This window comes from Mercenaria mercenaria, chromosome 1 (genome assembly GCF_021730395.1).
Source record: "Mercenaria mercenaria strain notata chromosome 1, MADL_Memer_1, whole genome shotgun sequence".
Lineage (NCBI taxonomy): Eukaryota > Metazoa > Mollusca > Bivalvia > Venerida > Veneridae > Mercenaria > Mercenaria mercenaria.
Window position 1 is genome coordinate 48,935,808 of NC_069361.1, and position 21,431 is coordinate 48,957,238.

The 21,431-nt window shown below is 34.2% G+C and overlaps 1 protein-coding gene across 1 annotated transcript; it reads right to left on the reverse strand.

The window, feature by feature from the left end:
* Positions 1-11,190: 11,190 nt before the first annotated feature.
* On the reverse strand, positions 11,191-18,367 carry LOC128557817 (uncharacterized). Its single transcript, XM_053546218.1, has 3 exons — positions 18,091-18,367; positions 17,596-17,935; positions 11,191-11,677 (listed from the first exon to the last, which is right to left on the reverse strand). The coding sequence occupies exons 1-3, from the start codon at positions 18,365-18,367 to the stop codon at positions 11,641-11,643; spliced, it is 654 nt and encodes a 217-aa protein (XP_053402193.1). The 3' UTR covers positions 11,191-11,640.
* Positions 18,368-21,431: the final 3,064 nt, after the last annotated feature.

Below are 21,431 nucleotides of genomic sequence, written 5' to 3' on the forward strand. Positions count from 1 at the left end.
TTTTCCATAATACATTATTATAGGTCGATATCTTTCAACTTGCGCACCCCCTTGACCCTGAATTTTCATTTGATTAGTTCAGACCTATCGATAGGTAATTTTTTAACGGTAATTTTAATGCACGTGCTTTTCCTGAAATTAAGTAGCATAAAATGATGAGATCTTCAGCATAATTATACTTTAATACGCCAAGTATGAAGAAATTTTGATCAACGCGTCTTTTCAAAATAACTGTAATCATAGTTTGAAAATGTTCAACATATCAAAAATTCCCTTTTATCAAAATAGGACGGTCCGTATTACACAGGTCAACGGGGTCAAGTGCACAAGTTGAAAGTAACCTGCCCATACATTACTAGGTTAAACAAATGCATACTGATTTCATTATTCATATTCGCCTTACCAGAGTTGAAATGCAATTATAAATGACCCTTAATGCAGTTAAATAGTAACTGTAATCATAATTTCAGTAATGAGAGGCTTGAGTAATTCTTACCGAAATGAAAGTGCAAGAATTACTACCGACCATCAACATGGAGACACGTAAAATAAACTCCCACATACGACAAACCTTACCGAAACGAAATTCAAGGTTTGTCATAGGCTTAAGTATTAACATATTTAGCTAGTTACGTGTCCAGATCATATTTGTATACTATCAGGTTGTATTTGTATACTGTCAGGCTATAGAGAATTTGTCTCTTACTAATATTATTTAAATATTGCGACTCTTTAATGTTGATTTTTGCGTCTGCTTGCACTCAACACAATATAGGCGTAAAATATTGGTTACATTCCAAAAGGTTGCTAGGCATCCAACTGCAAATGGTTGGAAGTTGGCTAAAAATTATAACTACATGTCTGTGTGACTGTCTGTGTGCGTCTGTGTGTCTGTTTGTGTGCCTCTGTGTGACTGTCTGTGTGCTACCTGTTTGTGATTCTGTCTGTGTGTGTGTGTCTGTCTGTCTGTCTGTGAGTCTGTGTGTGTGTGTTTGTCTGTCTGTATGTCGGTGTGTCTGTATTTCTGTGTGTCTGTCTGTGTGTCTATCTGTTTGTCTGTCTGTGTGCCTGTCTGGCTGACTGTCTGTCTGTCTGTCTGTCTGTCTGTCTGTCCGTCCGTCATTTCGACTCATTTGTCCGTCTGTATGTATGTTTGTCATTTCATATTGATTATACTACGCCAGTACATCTATGTTATGGTTCACATTATCCCAATTGTCGGATGCCTACCAATCGATTGTATGATTATAAGTCAGCTAAGTAATTCATGTAATCATGTCTTTGCTTGAATGCTTTAATGCTGTAAACTGCTATTTTATTCAACAACTTCACACTTGTAACATTCATTAATTCTATGAACTTTAACGTATTAGGTCGTTTATAATAATACCTTGGAATATAATATTTTCTTAATTGATTATACACAGGACATATCAGAATAAAATGAAACTCATCTTCTATATCATTTTTTTCACAGAGAATACATTTGCGTTCATTTCTTGGAATATTGCGGTGTCTTCCAGTCTCTATATTTAGTTGGTGTGATGATAAACGCATTTGAGCAATGACATTTCTATGCTTTACATTCTGAATCTTTATTAAATACTCTGACAATTCAAAATTTGTTTTAAGTTCTCTATAAAGTGTTAAAGATGTTTTTAATGAAATGTCTTGCCTCCAGTCGTTTATGTACATGTCAAACAATCTACATCGAAATAATGGTAAAAATACCTTAGCATTTACAGAATTTGGGAACAACCATACATCATAAAAACCTGTCTTTTGTAATAGAGCCCTAACTTTTGAGGCCCAATTTATAACTTGCAAATTATTTTCAGCTTCTATTCTAATATCATTTAACATAATAGATAGCAAACAATTACTACTTTTGTCTAAATGTAATCTAAGATAATATTTTACAATTCTAAGTTGCCTTATCACATATAACGGGAATATACCAAGTTCTCCATATAATGCTGAATTACTTGTGGAGGTTTTAACATTGAGCAAAGATTTCAAGTATTTTCTGTGAACACGCTCTATGTTTTCAGCCTTTAAAAAAACCCACACTTCACATGAATAATTTAATATTGAGGCTACGTAAGAGTCAAACAAACTTAACATAATGTTTATGGGTATTTCTAAAGTCCTGGTACCCGAAAACAGAGCACCCATCGCCCTCAGAGCTTTACCCGCAAGCGTTTTCGTAGCATTCATAAAAGATCCCCCACTTGTAAAGACTAAGCCAAGATAATTAAAACTATTCACTACTTCTATTTCATCAGACCCGTATTTAAAATATTCACTGTTTCCTGGTCTTCCTCCCTTACTAAATATTACAATTTTTGTTTTTTGTGCATTCACATCGAGTTTCCATTTCTTACAATATGTTTCAAAATTATTCATTGATTGTTGTAGCCCTTCTGCCGATTCTGAGAAAATAACTGCATCGTCGGCAAATAGTAATAAATATATAAGATAACTGGTCCAGCGTTAAACCTGCAGAGGGGTTATTCTGCATAAATAATTCTACATCATTTATGAAAAGAGAAAAAAGTAGAGGGGAAATTATCTCCCCTTGTAATAAGCCAATGCCACAGTCGAAAAAATCAGATGATACATTTAAATGTTTAACACACAATTGGACTTCATTGTACATTGATCGAATAACATTAAATAATTTTCCATTAATACCACTTTTTATGAGTTTCAACCACAAACCATTTCTATATATGGAATCAAAACATTTCTTAAGATCTACAAAGCAGCAATACAAACGTTTTTTTGTTTTTCAATTGTTTTTCTATGAACGAATTTAATAGAAATATTGCATCAATCGTACTATAATTTGCCTTAAAACCAAACTGAGCGTCAGTCAGGATATCATTTTGTACTGCCCACTTTTTATTATGCCCCCGAAGGGAGGCATATAGTTTTTGAACCGTCTGTCTGTCGGTCTGTCCGCATTTTTCGTGTCCGGTCCATATCTTTGTCATCGATGGATGGATTTTCAAATAACTTGGCATGAATGTGCATTACAGTAAGACGACGTGTCGCGCGCAAGACCCAGGTCCGTAGCTCAAAGGTCAAGGTCACACTTAGACATTAAAGGTTATTGCATTGATGGGCGTGTCCGGTCCATATCTTTGTCATCGATGGATGGATTTTCAAATAACTTGGCATGAATGTGTACCACAGTAAGACGACGTGTCGCGCGCAAGACCCAGGTCCGTACCTCAAAGGTCAAGGTCACACTTAGACATTAAGGGATAGTGCATTGATGGGCGTGTCCGGTCCATATCTTTGTCATCGATGGATGGATTTTTAAATAACTTGGCACGAATGTGTACCACAGTAAGACGACGTGTCGCGCGCAAGACTCAGGTCCGTACCTCAAAGGTCAAGGTCACACTTAGACATTAAGGGATAGTGCATTGATGGGCGTGTCCGGTCCATATCTTTGTCATCGATGGATGGATTTTCAAATAACTTGGCATGAATGTGTACCACAGTAATGTAGCGTACACAAACACAACACGAACACGACACGAGTCTATACATTTTTGATGTTTATTTGCACAGTGGAATATTTCGTACATACTTTCATAATTTATTTCGTAACTTCTTAAGTCTTAACAAGTGTCATATTTAAAACCTAACTTAATATCTACGAGACCCATTCCTAGGTCTAAGTCCAGCCGGACTTCTAAGCCCTTCTGACCACTTCTGCTCATCTAAATATCTGTAGCTCTATTATATAGCTACTAGTATATCATAACATCGGTTATATGTATTGTCTGACAATTTGATGTACAAAACGTGAGGATGTGATATAATAACAATTAGATAAATGCATCAACAATATCAGCTTGACAGGTGTGTAGCTGGTGTACTGTCTAACCTTGATTATTTTACACTCGTTACCCACCGAAAGAAAAAATTTGAATTACAAATTTAAATTTTTTTAGACTTGAACTACTATCTCTCGCCTTACAATATGACATGTAGAATGATATTTAATATGATCAAGAACATTAGAATACTATCTGAAGGAATGATATTAAAGAACAGTGTTAAAGAAAAAATCTTAAGTCATTTATACAATTAATGATAAACAAGAACAAAGGAGAATAGTATTTAAAACTAAACAATTTTCACATTTCATAGAAAGTCTTTTTTAATTCAATTTCGGCCTTTGTAGTGGCACTTCTCCTTTCTTCCTCCAAAACTTTTTCTTTAACCCGTGTTACATCCATATTTCACAAAACCAATTACTGTAAAATAAAGCAAAACACAGGTGAGCATCTTTTAGAATATATGCTATATAAGAGTTAGGAAAAAGATAAAAAGTCGTTTAGTAACATTGCTAAATTGCTTGTTATTATTGTTGCGTGTATAAAAATTTATCATGATACATGTATTTAAATTTCACTTATTTATACAAAGATTTTAATCGGCACATTAATCTTACTTTCGAATATTTTAATATTTGACTACAGATCTTAATCGATATGTAATGACCAAAATGTATGAATTGTGTATTGATAAGTAGAAAGAGAGAGAAGATAATTAGTTTTTTAGTGTTCTGTAATTTCCCAACTGGACCATTTTCTTCGCCAAACTTCACAGGCTCACAGCTTGCAGTCCACTTTAGCCATTGTCGCTTGGTTTCGCCATCTTTCTACACATTTGTCCTTTGGTTCCGACATTCTTTTACAGCGTAACGCATCACCATCAGTCTCAGTAGCTAAAAATCTCCCGTCATAGGCCGTAACGCTGTACCGCACTATCCAAGTTTATGATGTTCATCCATCTAATTTCATTTGCTAACTTCTGAAATTATCTAGAGTTCTCCAAGTTATAATATTATTGTTTCATTAACGAAATGTTCAATATTTCAGATGCATTTTCTAGAGTTCTCCAAGTTATAATATTACTGTTGTATTAAAGTCATGTCCAATATGTCATTTATGACAGATAAAATCAAGTCTGCATGTTTACAAATTGTCATAATACAAAATGCAAATGTCATCATTTTGCTTTGACAGGTACTTCCCAATATGTAACCGTTACACGTAATTAGTCTCCCTTTGGCTATTATATAATGACAGTCCACAATACGACAAGACTTATAATGTTGACTTGGAATACACTTTTTCCCATGTTAATTTGACAGTTTGTTGGTATTTTATTTCGGACAGTTCGTATTTTATTCAAGGCAGTTCGTTCGTACTTTCTTTTCATAAGTGGTATCTGTACTTCGAATAAACCGTAATGTTACCGAAAACCTTACTTCTTTGTACTTTGTTTTGCAAGCTATGTCCTACGTTTTACATTATTCAAAAAAAAAAAAAGATATCAGCCAAAATATGTTCCTTACAAAAAGCAAAATATGTTCTAAAATGAAAATTACTAATATATTATATTTAAGAATGCATAAGAAAGCTATAAAAAATCTACAAAACAAAGCGCCTAGTAACACCTAAAAACAAACAGAAATACATATAAAACCAACACCAATATATAACAGAATAACTGATAATAATTTCTTCCATGATTATATTTACACAATGTAACCTTTCTAGATGATTCAACAGAAATATTATGTCGTCCGCGAGAAAAATATAAATTTTCCGGCAAAATACCCTGCTTAAAAACCATGAAAGGTAACCTAAAAGTAACAGCACGTTCGACTGTTTTTGCAACTCTTTGACAAAAATACTACATCAGGTCTCATAAAACAAAAAGCTATTGCGCTTAAAATATCCGGTACACACATGTACCTCATAATGCAATATATGCATCTATTTCACGCTATGATAGTAAGACTCCGATTAAATATTTCGGAAGACAGTATCTGTGTCTGTATAATAGTATACATCTTACAAAACAACTGGGATAACAACTTCCAGTCTCACAAACACAATATCAAGTAACACCTAGTATCTCACAATATATATAAATTCGACCTTACTGGAATCCACATGTTCCAGCGACAATATCAAGTCATTTTTACGTAATAAACATATTCTTGTGCCATATCAGGCTTCAAAATATTTCCAGCACAACAGACCAACCTTATAATTTACTGAGACCTGAAGTAACCATATGGTTAGAAAGATAACCATGTACACATTTATTCAGCAATGACAATTTAACCCAACAATGCATTATCATGCATAAAACATCTTAAACACGAATTCCACGTATTTAACTAGTTTTCAGCCGTTCCTTGTATTTTCACATATATTCGTGATGAAATATTACCCATAACCTCAACAGAAACTATTTACAACTCATTTTGCGCATATTTATGACTATACACAAGTTTCATAGGACAATCTATTTTCCTTCATTTAAACAATTTGTCAATGCGAGAATGCTCAAAACTGTTTAAATGTGGCCATAAGGGAAACAAATATCATATGGAACAAGTAAAATAAACATAATATGACAAGTAACATTTTCGAAAAATAAATATTTTCACATTTGTATTTCTTAATTCAGTCTCTTGAGTATTTTCCTCAATGCATTGTTCCTTATTGTTTTTACGTTGTTTTTTTCTATTATTTTACTTTTTTTAAGAATTTTGTATATTATGAGTTAGGTTTTATCCTTTATAATTTTGTATTTTCTTTTCATGTCTAACAACTAATCAAAAATAAATTTACCTTGAAATTTTGTTCAAAAATAGAAACAAAAATTTAATAAAAAAAAAAAGACTAGCTTGCAAAATTGCACTAGAAGATAGGTAAAATGGCAACTCACAGTTTCTCTCCTTTCGTCTTGGCAGCGTGTCGTCGTTGGCAGTAGTACTTCGCTTCGTAATGTCGCAACAACCCATCTTGAAATTCGACATCCTGTCTGCGGCTCCAAAAATTTATATAGAAGTTGTGTAACGTAACACAACACAAACACGAACACGACACGAGTCTATACATTTTTGATGTTTATTTGCACAGTGGAATATTTCGTACATACTTTCATAATTTATTTCGTAACTTCTTAAGTCTTAACAAGTGTCATATTTAAAACCTAACTTAATATCTACGAGACCCATTCCTAGGTCTAAGTCCAGCCGGACTTCTAAGCCCTTCTGACCACTTCTGCTCATCTAAATATCTGTAGCTCTATTATATAGCTACTAGTATATCATAACATCGGTTATATGTATTGTCTGACAATTTGATGTACAAAACGTGAGGATGTGATATAATAACAATTAGATAAATGCATCAACAATATCAGCTTGACAGGTGTGTAGCTGGTGTACTGTCTAACCTTGATTATTTTACAGTAAGACGACGTGTCATGCGCAAGACCCAGGTCCGTAGCTCAAAGGTCAAGGTCACACTTAGATGTTAAATGTCTTTTTTCATGATAGTGCATTAATGGGCGTGTCCGGTCCATATCTTTGTCATTCATGCATGGATTTTAAAGTAACTACGCATAAATGTGTGACACAGTAAGACGACGTGTCGCGCGCAAGACCCAGCTCCGTAGGTCAAAGGTCCTAAACTCGAACATCGGCCATAACTATTCATTTAAAGTGCCATCGGGGGCATGTGTCATCCTATGGAGACAGCTCTTGTTTAATCTTTCATTCAAGACAACGGTAAATAATTTGGCAAAACAACTAACCAGAGTAATCCCTCTATAATTATTAGGGTCCTGGTTATCTCCCTTTTTATATACGGGTACTATTCCACCCTTTGACCATGATCTAGGAAAACACTGCTTGCTTAAAATATATTTTAAAAAATCTCTAATGGCCTATCTAACACATCAATGCCTTCTTTGAAGTATTCATACATAATATTATCTAATGAACAAGCTTTATTTGTGCCCAATAGTTTGACAGCACGTCTTATTTCATTAACAGTAAAAGGGGAGTCTAACTCCTCAAAAATTGGATCAATAATTTCATTACTGTCAAATTCATTCAAAAAATCTTGACGTTCAATATCGTCTTCTATCTGAAATTCAGCCGATAATTTTTGAAAATGATTGTAAAATTCTGATATATCAACATCATCAGCCATTTCAATGGTTTTCTTTTGCTTAAATATTTTCCAAAATTCACGAGGATTTTTTCGTTTCAGATCATTCATTTTCAGGCCCATTTGCCTATTATATTTTTTCTTTGTAATTCTGCAACAATACTTATAGTCAAATTTCCTATCAAACAATATTCTCTTATTTTCACCTGTTTTATTCAAATTAAACTGGGCAAGTGCATTTTATAGCTGTTACGTTTTTCCCTACACTCGTCATTAAACCATTTATTTCGAAAACCTGATGACCTATCATTTGAAAAAATATGTACATGTTGATCACTTTCTTTGCATGCATTTAAATCATTGCAAAGCATTTCAATATCGCGCGAAATATCATTTATAAACGCAATTTTACAATCTGGATCCCATTTATAGTACAAACGTTCGCGAACTATATTATCAGGCAATAATGTACCTATCTTTAATGAAAAATCAATCGGTGCATGATTAGAATGAATAGTAAAATCATGAATGCTAAAACCCGTTATATTACAAAAATTAGCTTTTTCGGTAATAAGATAATCAACTGTACTCTGGCCGTTATGCGTATAACAAGTATGTTTACCAAGGTTAGCATCGTTTCATACGCGACCATTTACAATACGTAAATTTAACGATTTACAAATATCAAGCAATAAATCTCCGAACCGATTAGTCCCGCTATCCGTCGTTGCCCGCGGTAAATACGAGTCGCAATCTAAGCAATAGTGATCATGTAACGGTTTATCATATTCTATAAAATCACACTTTGACCCAGTCCGAGCATTCATTTCTCCAAAACAGTATACCTGGCCTCTTTCTTGGAAGTACCGTATATCTGACTCAATTTAAGTGAAAACGTCAAAATCGTACACTTGATAAATAGGTGAGTTTTCAGGTCCAATATAGGTTGAACATAAATATATGTCTTCTTGATTATTAAAGTAAGATTTATCAAGTTTAAACCACAGTATACAATCTACGACATTTCTCACCAGTTTAACTCCCTTACTAACTGATTTCTTCACATAAACAATTAATCCACCACTACTTCTTTTCGCGCGCCTATTTTGGTATTTCCGATAAGAATGAAAACACTTATATCCATTTAAATCCACTTTATATGTTTTTCCCGTCCATGTTTCACTCAAGAATATAAGATCGTAATTTCCAATGAAATCAGTAAAATCAGTGCATGATCGCTTTTGCTGTGACAGCCCCTCGATATTCCATGATAAGCACTTAAGGTCACTCCATCCGCCGTCCTACTTCACGCTACCACCCTCGCTCTCCCTGTGCAAACGACCGTCAATATAAAGTTTATCCACCTTTATATATGCCTCCTTTCCCTGTTTCCTGGCGGCTTCCAACATGATAGGAATTAACCGCCGTCTACTGGACATGACTTCCTGGGGAAATTGCTGACTTATGCCATAAGGCCTTTCCAGTTTATTAGCACTAAGTCGTACCTTCTCTCTCTCTCAGGATAGTATACAAATTTCGTCACGATCGGACGTGTTTTGGCGTTATCAAATTTCCCAATTCTATGAGCACGGTGCAACTTAATGCTTGATTTTGCGTTTTCTGTTTCCAATTTATTTTCGATTAAGTCAAGCACTTTCTCCACACAATCTGAATCGCTTTCGCCTTTCACTTCCGGTATCCCAAAGAAGAGCAGGTTATCCCGCATATTTCGACATTTTAGGTCCATAATATCCGCTTTCATAGATCGCTCCTGCTCTGTTTGTTGGTGCTCTAGGACTTTTAGTTTTGACAGCAAAGAATCGATTTCTTTTTGTTTCTTTTCTATATCTGCCAGTCTTAACATAACTACGCACAAAACACAAACTCTGTTTTGCAATGGGCAAGACTTGCGATTGTTTTATTTTGAGCATTTTATGTACATGAATATATGATCATATTCTTTATAAACAAAATCAAATAGCATACAATATGCATATCAGCTTCATACAAATAACATTGTCAGATAATCATCTTGTGTACACACTGACTGTACAGTACAGCCGTCAACCTAGATACAATAGGCCAGATTAAAAACCAAAGATTAAAAAATCATTCCCGAACTGGGAATGTAAAAAACTCTGGAAAACTGTACCTACTGTATCTTGGTAGTATAAAATAATAAAAAGTAATAGCCTTTCTTTAAACTAGACAAATTATTCATTATGTCTTGAGAATTGTTCAACTTTCTACAAAAAGTATATCAACTTTATCAAACCAGATTATAAACTACATAGAGTTTACAAAATCAAAGTTTTCATTATAATCTAACAAAAATTCGAATTTGAATAAAGTAGAAGTGAAATAATCGAAGCCAAGCGTAGAACTGACAAACAACCGCGTTACCCGTACTAATTCCCGCCACGTACCACTTGACCAATCACTGATCACGTGATCCAACACATCAGTGATTCGCACAAATAGTTGTGCTACACAACGTTAAGACATATGTTCTGCGGCTATACTCCGTAACGCGCAGAACTTTAAAGTCTTAACATAACTACGCACAAAACACAAACTCTGTTTTGCAATGGGCAAGACTTGCGATAGAACTAATACAAATGTTAAAGCCTATGTCATTCAAATTCGAATTTTCCTTAAACAATATATGTACTCATAACTTTAACTGTTTTGTAATAAAAAGCTTTTTCTCTAATGAATCATCTATGTAACCATCTTTGGCCAAATCAGACTTCCAGCGACCGTGTTGCTTTAGACATCTATCTGAAACGCCTTCAGCATTGGCGGCAGTGGTGGCACCACTAGCTCTCAACGAATGTGTTCCTAAACGCAAATTAGGCGCAACTAGCTTTAACTTAGACAAAATACATTCTTTTGACCGAGTGTAACTAAGCTTTTTATCTTTAAAAAACATTTGTGGCCGGACCTGCATGCAGGTCTAAAAAGATATGAGTCTGATTTTAAATGCATACTTGAACAATGTAAATATCTTTGCAACATAGCAACTGGACAAGCCGACGTTTCACCGCTAGAAATAAGTACTTCTTTACCACCCCTGTATATGTCAGTTTTACTTTTCTTAATTAACAAAGATATGTATCTGTCCTTGATATCAATATCACTACAACGTAGTTCACTAACTTCATCAAAACGCAAAAAACCTGTTTAACTTAACAAAATCATTGTCAGATCGCGGAGTACGATAACATCCGTAGATTCTGAAAACATATTACAAAGCTCTATTAAATGTTCTGTAGTAATTACATCCTTTTTCGTTGTGGGTTTAGAGTTCAACCGTTTTGCACATTCTAGCATAGATTTCACCACTACGTTCTCCGTTGGATCCTGGAAGTCGTTAATACTATGGTACCATTTAATTCCATAAAAAGCTGCCATAATTACGCTGTCCGATTTTCCACTGTCTATTAAGTTCGATAAATACATGGCGACGTGAATGGAATGTGCTGGATCACAGGGAAATCCCTTCGAAATACAGAAATCTTTAAAAGTTTTCACTTGATGAGCATATTTATTTACAGTGCTATCAGCTCTAGAGCTCAAAATATGTGTAGCCATTCTGTCTATACATTGTTCTTCGTTATTTATCTGAACGCCAGCCTCGTCAAACTTTCTTTTTAGTGTTTGCCTCAAGCCAGTACCTGAAAGACATACATGAGGTCAAAATTCGATCGTACATGTTCAATAAATCTCATAATGTTGAAGATGTTTACCAGCTGCACTTCAATGCTAGCATTCTGAAACTAAAAGGTTCTATATTAAACACTCCGTTGTTCCCTTTTCCCCTTGTGACAGCACCTGTAGAAGGAAAAACGTAACTTTCTTTCACAATGCAACTGAAATTACCCTTTTCATCAATTAACAATGGCCAAAATGGCGCAGATTTCCATTCAGGAATAACCAAAGTTCCTAAGCATTTATCGTGTTTTAACTTATTCAAACACTGAACGACTAAATTTGGTGGTGGTACCAACCAATTATTCTCCCCGGTCCATATTTGTGTAAAACAATCAACTGCTTCTGTACCAGGTACCCACCATCTTGAATTAAATCTGTCACATTTGCTATTATAATGTGTGGCAAACCTGTCGACTGTAAAAGGTCCCCACTTCTTATTCAAGTGTTTAAATATGACCTCATTTACAGACCAATCGTCACAATCAAGACACCTACTCAGATAATCTGCTTCTGCGTTCCTACACCTTGGTATCCAAATTACAACAAACTGTATGCTATTTATGTCGCACACTTCGTGAATTTTAAGACAGATTTCATGCAAATCGTCAACATAGCTGCCGGAATTCAAAATAAATTTCACATTCTTATTGTCTGTAAGGAAAATGACATGATTATTAGTTTAAACATATTTTATTGCCAATATATACATATATAAACAGATAACTACGTCAATTGTACATATAATAGGCAAAAGGGTCGACCCACAAGTTCTAGCAACATTAGTAACGGGTCTTCCCTAATGCAAATATTTACATATTTAATTTACAACAATGACAACTAATCAGGTACATGTGTGGTAAATAATAAAATTACAATATAATAGCTACAAAAAAATGGAAAGAAAAAAAAAGAGTTGAAATAAGTATGGGGTACAAGTACATGTGTACTTATAAAAGCAATCACATTTGTGACTAGTGTCAATGTATAGATAGATGTAAGAGTAAAAATGATGCAATTAATTTGCATTAACATGTACTACATTAGGGAAAAATAACTTTAAAAAGGAGAAACGAGTACATGTGACTTATATAGACAAACATATTTGTGACTAGTCAGTGTACAAAAAGATGTAAGAGTACAAAAAAAAGAAGATGCAATTCAATTGCATTAACATGTACTACATTTGGGGAAAAAGAACATAAAAAAGAAACAACTGGGGTCTTGTCAATAATAAACTTATATAATTATATATGAATAAATTGAATAATATTGCCTGCTAAATATGGTGAGTCTCAAAAGCGTTTGGTTGATTTTATGTAATGTTGGACTGAGCAGAATATTTTGCAGTTGTCTTCATATGACAATTCGGAATTACCAACTAAAAGAAGTTAGGTATTTAAAGGATGAAATTGCCTTAGATCGTGGAAAAGTTTAATCCTTTGATTTGTATATTTCGTACAAGTGAAAAGAAAATGTTTAACGTCTTCAATATCTTCTCCACAAGAACAGATTGAGTCCTGAGACAGATGGTTGCAAAATAAATGAAAATTCAAATTACTGCACGCGTTTCTAAGCCTTGCATGAATTATAGAAAATTTTCTTTCTCCTACAAGATACCATTTTGGAGTTTCTGTAGTTGGAAAAACGGTATTTTTTAACAATCTTTTAAAACTTGATAAGGTGTTTGTGGCTCTTATTTCAGGACTCAAATTGTTCCAAATATCAATAGCAGAAGGCACAAAGGAATTAGAAAATATTTGAGTTCTTCGACTGAGGATTATAAAATTTTCAGCGTTTCTTAAGTTGTAATGTGTAGAATTGTTGACAATGTTTGGAAAAATATTATTCAAATACTCGGGCGCATCACCGTTGCGAATTCTAAATGTGATTAAAAGTTTTTGATATAATCGTCTGTCAGATAGTGAGAGCCAGTTAATTTCCTGATATAAATTTTGAATTGAGACAGACCGGGTAAGTCCAGTTACAATACGGGCTGCTTCATGTTGAATTTTTTCTAGTGTTTCTTTTTCGTACTGAGTACAGCCGTCCCACACTACAGAAGCATATTCTAAAACAGGTCTTAAGAAAGATGTATATATTTGATAAAGAGTCTGTCTATTAAGAGTATACTTTAATTTTCTCATCATGCCTAACAATTTTGAAGCTGATGTAGTTATTTGGTCAATGTGGTCATGCCATTTTCCATTTGAACTTAGTGTTAAACCTAAGTGTTTATGTCGTTCAACAAATCTAACAGGTACGTTATCAAATGTCAAAATTGGTTTGTTGATATTTTGTTGTAAAGTAAAAAACATTGCTTCTGTTTTATTCGGATTAAAATCTACAAGCCATTTTTTAGACCATGCATTTATCATGGCAAGATCATGGTTAACAATTCCTTCAAGATCAGTCAAAGAAGATGTAGTACATGCTAAAGAAGTGTCATCCGCAAAAAGACGTGCAATACATAACAAATTCTCAATGATGTCATTAACATATACTAGAAAGAAAAGGGGCCCAAGGACTGAGCCTTGGGCACCCCGGCATTGACGCTGAGAGGTTCAGATAAAGAAGAGCCAACAAAAACTTTCTGGTTTCTGTTTTCAAGATAACTCTTGGTCCATTTTAACAAATTTCCTTTGATACCATTTAGTTGTAGTTTATAAAGGAGACCTTTGTGCCAAACTCTATCAAAGGCCTTAGAGATGTCACAAAATACAATACAAGTATAAGTTTTGGTATCTAGAGATTGAACAATTTGATGGTACATATCTAATAATTGATAAACCGTAGAATGTCCTTTCAAAAAGCCGGATTGTTTAGAGTAAATAAGTTGATTAGCTACCAAATGGTTATACATGTGTTTGTGTAGAATTCTTTCCATAAGTTTTCCTAGACAACTTAAAAGTGAAATAGGACGATAATTAGAAGTCAATTTTTTATCTCCTTTCTTAAAAAGTGGCATTACAATTGCTGATTTCCAAATTTCAGGAAAAACACATTCTGACAAAGACCTATTGAATAATGTACAAAGGTTTGGAAATTGTTTTGCAAATATTTTTCAATACTTTATGACTAATTAGGTCTTCACCGACCGCTTTATTAATATCTAAGATTTTAATTATGTCCTGAATTTCTGATTCTTGTATTTCTATAGTAGATAAACTAGCATCTGTATAGTCGGGCATATACGATGGCACTTCATCAACGTCATCAAGGTGTGATATTGATGCAAAGTATTCATTTAGACAATTAGCTTTTTCAGAGTCAGAGAAGTGGTACGTTTCTGTGCCGTCAGAATTACAAGTTTTCAAAGGGGGGATAACTTCTGAAAAATTTTTAGTTTTAAGAAAACTACGCAGAAGCTTCCAATATTGTTTCTGACTGTTTGTATTCAAATCGACAAGGCTGTCCTCCAAATTAACATAAAATTTTTCTCTGGCATGTTTTTTTTAAATTGTTTACTTTGTTTCTTAATTTTTTATAAGTATTCCAATGGTTTGTATTATGAGTAGAAATTGCAATGGATTTTTGTCTATCACGTTTGCGAGAATACAGTCTTATGGTTGAATCATACCATGGTTTGTCGTATGGTCTGATAGTGACTTCTTTATATGGTATACACTTTTTCATATAATCTAATAGTTTTTCAGTAAATAAAACTGCACCATCATTAACGTTAATAGAGTTAAGAAACGACCAATCAGCATTTGCAATATAGTTATTTAGGGACTGAAAGTCGGCTCTATTGTATAACCATACTTTCCTTTTATTGGACATTTGAGAAGAAAACGGGGCTTTGAAAAATGCACAAGTCGCTTTATGATCACTGATATTGTCAGGAACTGTAAAAACGTCACTGTGTAGACACGATAAATCATCAGAAACTAGAATTGGATCTATTAGTGTAGATGAGGTCGCCGTGACCCGTGTCGGATTTGTGACTACATTATCTAGATTATATATTTATAAAAGCATGATTATTCACTAATATATTAATGTTACTTCTTAAAACTCGATGAAGAGCCTCAAGTTCGCGCCATGTTGAACTTCTTTCTCTTTCTACTTCTGTCCAAGACCCATGTACCTCTGTACTGCTAAAAGTAAAAGACATGTGTTTACTGTACAATGCGCTCACTTCCGGGAGCACCAGACCACTAGACCCACTTCCGGGAGTCTTATTCATAGAACCTTGTTCATCATTTATCAAAATATTTTGCTTACATCCGGGAGCAAAACCGGTGAGATATTCCACTTCCGGTGGAAACTTGCTACCTTTACACATACCTTGAAACATTTCCCCGTGGTTCACTTCCGGGAACCCGGTTTCGTAATACGTTATCTTTTCATGTAACGGAACAAGTGAGTACTGATCAAAAATTGACATTTCCTCAGACAAACTACCACAGTTCTCCTTTGTAGAACCTTGTTCTATGTTTGTCGAAACATTTTGCTCACATCCGGGAGCAAAAACTGTGTATATTCTACTTCCGGTGGAAACTTGCTACACATACCTTGGAACATTTCCTCATGGTTCACTTCCGGGAACCCAGTCACCTTTTCATTTATTTCAACACCTGAGGACTGGTTAATAAATGTCTTTTCCTTGGACAAACTACTATAATATGCATATGACTTTTCGTCTTTTCTCACGTATCCACCGTATCCAACGGCGCTAGCGTCCGTTGCCATACTTAAACTTGCAGAAAATAACTGCTTCAATCGCTTACCTTTTTTGTTCAATTTTCTTGCATTTTCTAGCCAAAACTGTAGCTCAGCCGGAGCCTTTTCGCTTACCTTAACAGGTGCGTTCCAGCTTGCACGCCCTATAATACATTTGTATAAATCTCTGGTCTTCCGGCAGACTATTCTACCTACCACACTTTGTAGGGAAATTATTTGGCCTACAACTGCTGCTAAACATTTTACATGTATCAAGTCTAACTTGTCTTTTGACAATTGAAATAGAACTGACTTTAGTGACATTTCTAATCGAAGAATTCTTTCTTCCGAAATAAACATACAGTTAGATCTATAATTCAAAATATGGCCTAACCAGCATACTATTTGTGAAGGGTTCCAACAACATTTTTCTTCCGCAAGTAAAAACCCCAGATCTATCAAAGAATTGTGTATGAAATTACTAGACGACATGGCCTTTTTAAATTCAGCATGTCCCCCTACTCCATCATCCAAAAACATAATTACCCTGTGTCCTAATGATCTCCAGTGTTTAATCAACACTCTTAGAGTTTTCGTAAAGATATGCACTGCGGAAGCAATTCCAAATGGTAATGAATTATACACATAATATCTTACAACTCCGTCATCAATCCAGGAAAATCCCAAATACGTAGTATGTTCAGGAAAAATATCTATGTGGTGATAAGCACTCTTTAAGTCGAAAGTATAAACAAACGTATTAAGGTCAAACAAACTCTCTGCTGTGTTTATGTCTTCAAATTTTATCTTAAACATATGCAAACAAGGATTTACATGCCTACAATCTAACACCAGTCTGGGCTTTCCAGCCTTGTTATAAGCAACTGTGAGTGGATTTATCACAATTGGTTTTTCTAATACTTCCGATATTACCCTCTTTTCTAACAAAGACTTTATCTCCGTTCTAACAAACGTTTTGTTTTCAAGTGCGGATCTATTGTTTTTCAAGTGCGCACTTTCTGGTATGTTCTTAAACGGCAATTTATATCCGTTTTCAACAACGTCTAAAATATATTGATTATTGGACAACCTACACCATTTGTCTTTATTCTGCCTTAATCGGCCTACAGGTGAAATAGAATTTACTATACCTTTATCCGACATCTGGTCACTGCCTTTTTTCTCGGCCTTAAATAATGTTTCATTTTTACTACTTAACTTATTGTTCTGGTAAGAACTGTTCTGTGTACATTCATTTTTCCAGTGACCCGCCTTTCCACATGAAAAACACAATCCGGGACGCTGTCTGATGCCCTGTGACGCCTGCGCAGATCCCGATGCCTCTGGACGCTTGTATGGCCAGTTGTTTTTTCTGGGTTTTTTGGTCTTGTCTGCCTTAGCCTTCCTGCTGGCACGAGCCTCCGCCTTATAAATACGTTTTTCGTCGTCGCTATCGCTAGCGATGGGATTTGCCTCGTATTCGCTGACCAATCTCCAACCCAAATCCGACGTATCGGCCAGAAGCACTAATTTTTGTCGGTGCTTCAACATGTCTCTGGCTGAAAAAATAACACTTTTTGTCAATTTTTACCATATTGATGTAAACAGACGCAAACATTATCCGTTTTCTTAATGTATATCCTGTGAAAACATGAACCGTTATGACCTACATAAATCAGGTTATCACGGATAAGTGCATATCGTAAAAATTTACCTTGAATAATAGCCTCTTTAGCAGACGATAAATCCTCTGATTCCACGGCTGAATGCGCACCTTCTATCTTTTGTATAACTTTGGCATTTAATTTAAATTGTTCCTCATTACTTTTACGTTTAAATTTTGGAACATCTAAAACAGAAATAGCAGAAGAAGACTTGTCCCTTATCTTAGCTATCATGTTGCTGATACTGCTCAGAAGCTCCCTGTTATTCGACTGTATAACATCTTTCACTTTTCCTTCGACGAAATTTGACATTTCTTCCCTATCCATCGTAAGGTTGACCGTTGCTCAAAAGTAGAAGTGAAACAATCGAAGCCAAGCGTAGAACTGACAAACAACCGCGTTACCCGTACTAATTCCCGCCACGTACCACTTGACCAATCACTGATCACGTGATCCAACACATCAGTGATTCGCACAAATAGTTGTGCTACACAACGTTAAGACATATGTTCTGCGGCTATACTCCGTAACGCGCAGAACTTTAAATACTTGACGAATCATACTCCCGGCTACGCTCCAGATCGTTTATTTTCGTCTCCATAGAATTGACCTTCTGATCTACCTTATCAAGACGACCCGTTATTTTGTCAACGGTATTTTTGATAGAGTCTAACTGAGACAACTTTTTGTCTATACTGTCAAGCCTTTGTATCATTGATGAAAACTGGTCAGTAGACACTCCATTCATATTGCCCGAAGAAATAGGCCACGGCTGCATAGGTTGTATTGACTGCATGTTTTGCATATTTGGTGATCCATTATTCAAAGCTTGCATATATGAAAACGACTGCGGAGAGACAAAATTCAAACTTGCCTGTGGAGTTGAAAATGTAGAATTGTTTGTTTGATAATGTCCGTTTGGTAATTGATACACCACGGACGCGCCAGGTCCACAGGTCACACTGGGTGATTGCATTCCGCTCGCCATTGCTGTCCGTTTTACTCCACTTTCTTTGTCCTGTGGTGAGCCTTTACTTTTTTTCCCATATTGAAAACACTGTCACAAAATGAAAATGCATACTCCACGAAACGTTATAAACGACACAAGATTATCAATGTTACACTCTCCAATAATCTGTATATACGATGTACTTATTAATTTTTCATTTTTTTTTTCACTACGGTTTTCAAAAGTCCGCCGTATCTTCACGCATGCGCATGACCTTATGTAACATTTTATCAATTAGTTATAAAAACACTGAACTTCAGGGGCATGAATTAATAAAACAAGTTAATCCCCTGTCATAAAACTGAGGTCAAAGGATCTTTCTTATTACCTAATTGGATTGTGGTTAACAATAAATGGACCCTGACCTTGCTCCTTCAATAGTTTATTTACGTTTCATCATATGTATGTCACAATAAAACATAATAAAATCTTATTAAAATACATATGCCATTCTTAACATAATTACAAGAGACGGGTAAGCATAGCTTACTTTAATTAATATATCTGTTATTTATACTATACATGTCATTTTATTTCTAAAACATTTTTAAAACAAGACCTGTCAGTTGACAGCGCGCTCGACTATTCTCAGTGCTTGATAGTATAATATAAGTTATTAGTAAAACTTTAACATTCCAATAAGCATATTCTAAGTCGAAAAGGGGCCATAATTCCGTCAAAATGTTTGACAGAGTTATCTGCTCCTGTTTACAGACTGAGGTCATGATTGTAAACAACTATGCAAAATATGAAAGCAATATCTCAATGGACTTTGAAAATATTTGGGGTGGTACGCAAACTTTAACATTCCAATAAGCATATTCTAAGTCGAAAAGGGGCCATAATTCAGTCAAAATGCTTGATAGAGTTGTCCTATAAAAACAATATTAAAATTTGCTTTGATTAGACAAATTGATCATATCTCACCAAAGGAGGGAGAGGAGCTACCTGTCTGAATATGCAAATTAGAAAAGTGACCAGTGCTTATCTAAATTTAATACTAAGAGCCTATAAATTCATATGTTTGAAAAAACAGTATTGTTAAAGTTCTAAAACATGAACCAACAAGCTAAAAGAGAAAAAGAGAAAAAAAGAGACGCCAGAGAGAAAAACTTTAACAAAATAAGATATTATATTGAAATTTGAAAATTAACTTAATTTCGTAATATTTGTAATTGAATTCTATATTGATTCATGTATTTCTGAATAAAATTACAAAAAAATGTATTACTCTACATTAAAAGTTAAGTGGTGCCGGGTAACTAAAATCATTTAAAAAAAAATCATATATATCGATGAGGCTAGATGTGATTTATGTCACTTGCAATGTGATTTAGTCACATAAATATATATTTATGTAGATCAAACCTTTATAAAAGGCTTATACAAAGCTAAATCTGATGTACTTTATACCTATGCATTTGCTTATGAAAAACAATGTTCTATAACATCTGTTCCCCCTCTTCATAGTGACTCGTGTGTTATTTTGAAATATATTTGCAACTTATTGACTAACAAATTAAATGTTTACATTAAAGATGTGTTTTTTCCTTTCTTTTAAAGCTGTTTTGGTAAACATCCCTTTGTATTTATGTTTGATATTGAAAACATAAAACTTTGTACTTTCTTCTTCCTGAAATCTTGGGATTCAACAAGTAAAAAAAAAACAGATATAATATCAGGAATATTTCTGTTTCATTTCTTAAGGAGAACCCACATAATAACAAAAATAAGAAATTGACATCTAAACAGCAGAAAACCTCTTCAGAATATAACATTTAATATGTGTATGTAACATCTGTCCCCTTGCTCGACTTCCCGAGAAAACACTAAAAAAAAAAAAAAAAAGAAAAAGAAAGAAAGAAATAACTTTCTTAATTCTTTACTTGTCAGAATGACAATACAGACATACTACGGCATTGAAATATATCATCCCGCCGCTTTTCTATGCAGTTTTATAACTTTATTTCTTTTTTTTAATGGCAAGATGCCTTCTTCAAGGAAACCAATTTGACAATTAATAGATATAACTAAAACAAATTTTGTGCAAAATCTTTTTTTTCTCTGAATATCACTTATTGCTGAAAAATGTAGAAAACAGAGTTAAAAATACCTAGTGATTTAATTTCCTCTGCGTAGGAGACAAAAGTATTTTTAAAGGTAGTCAATATGACATTTTCAAAATATTTACTTATTTAATTCATGAAAATAATTGTATACAATGAATCTGAATTAAAAATCACAGTATTGAAATAAATGCGAATTGATCAAATTATAGTGACGGATAGATTTTTTTTTATATTGAAAATTTATACTTTTACAACTTCAGATGCATAAAAATAATATATCAAAATTATATAAATCAAAGTAATTGGGAATATT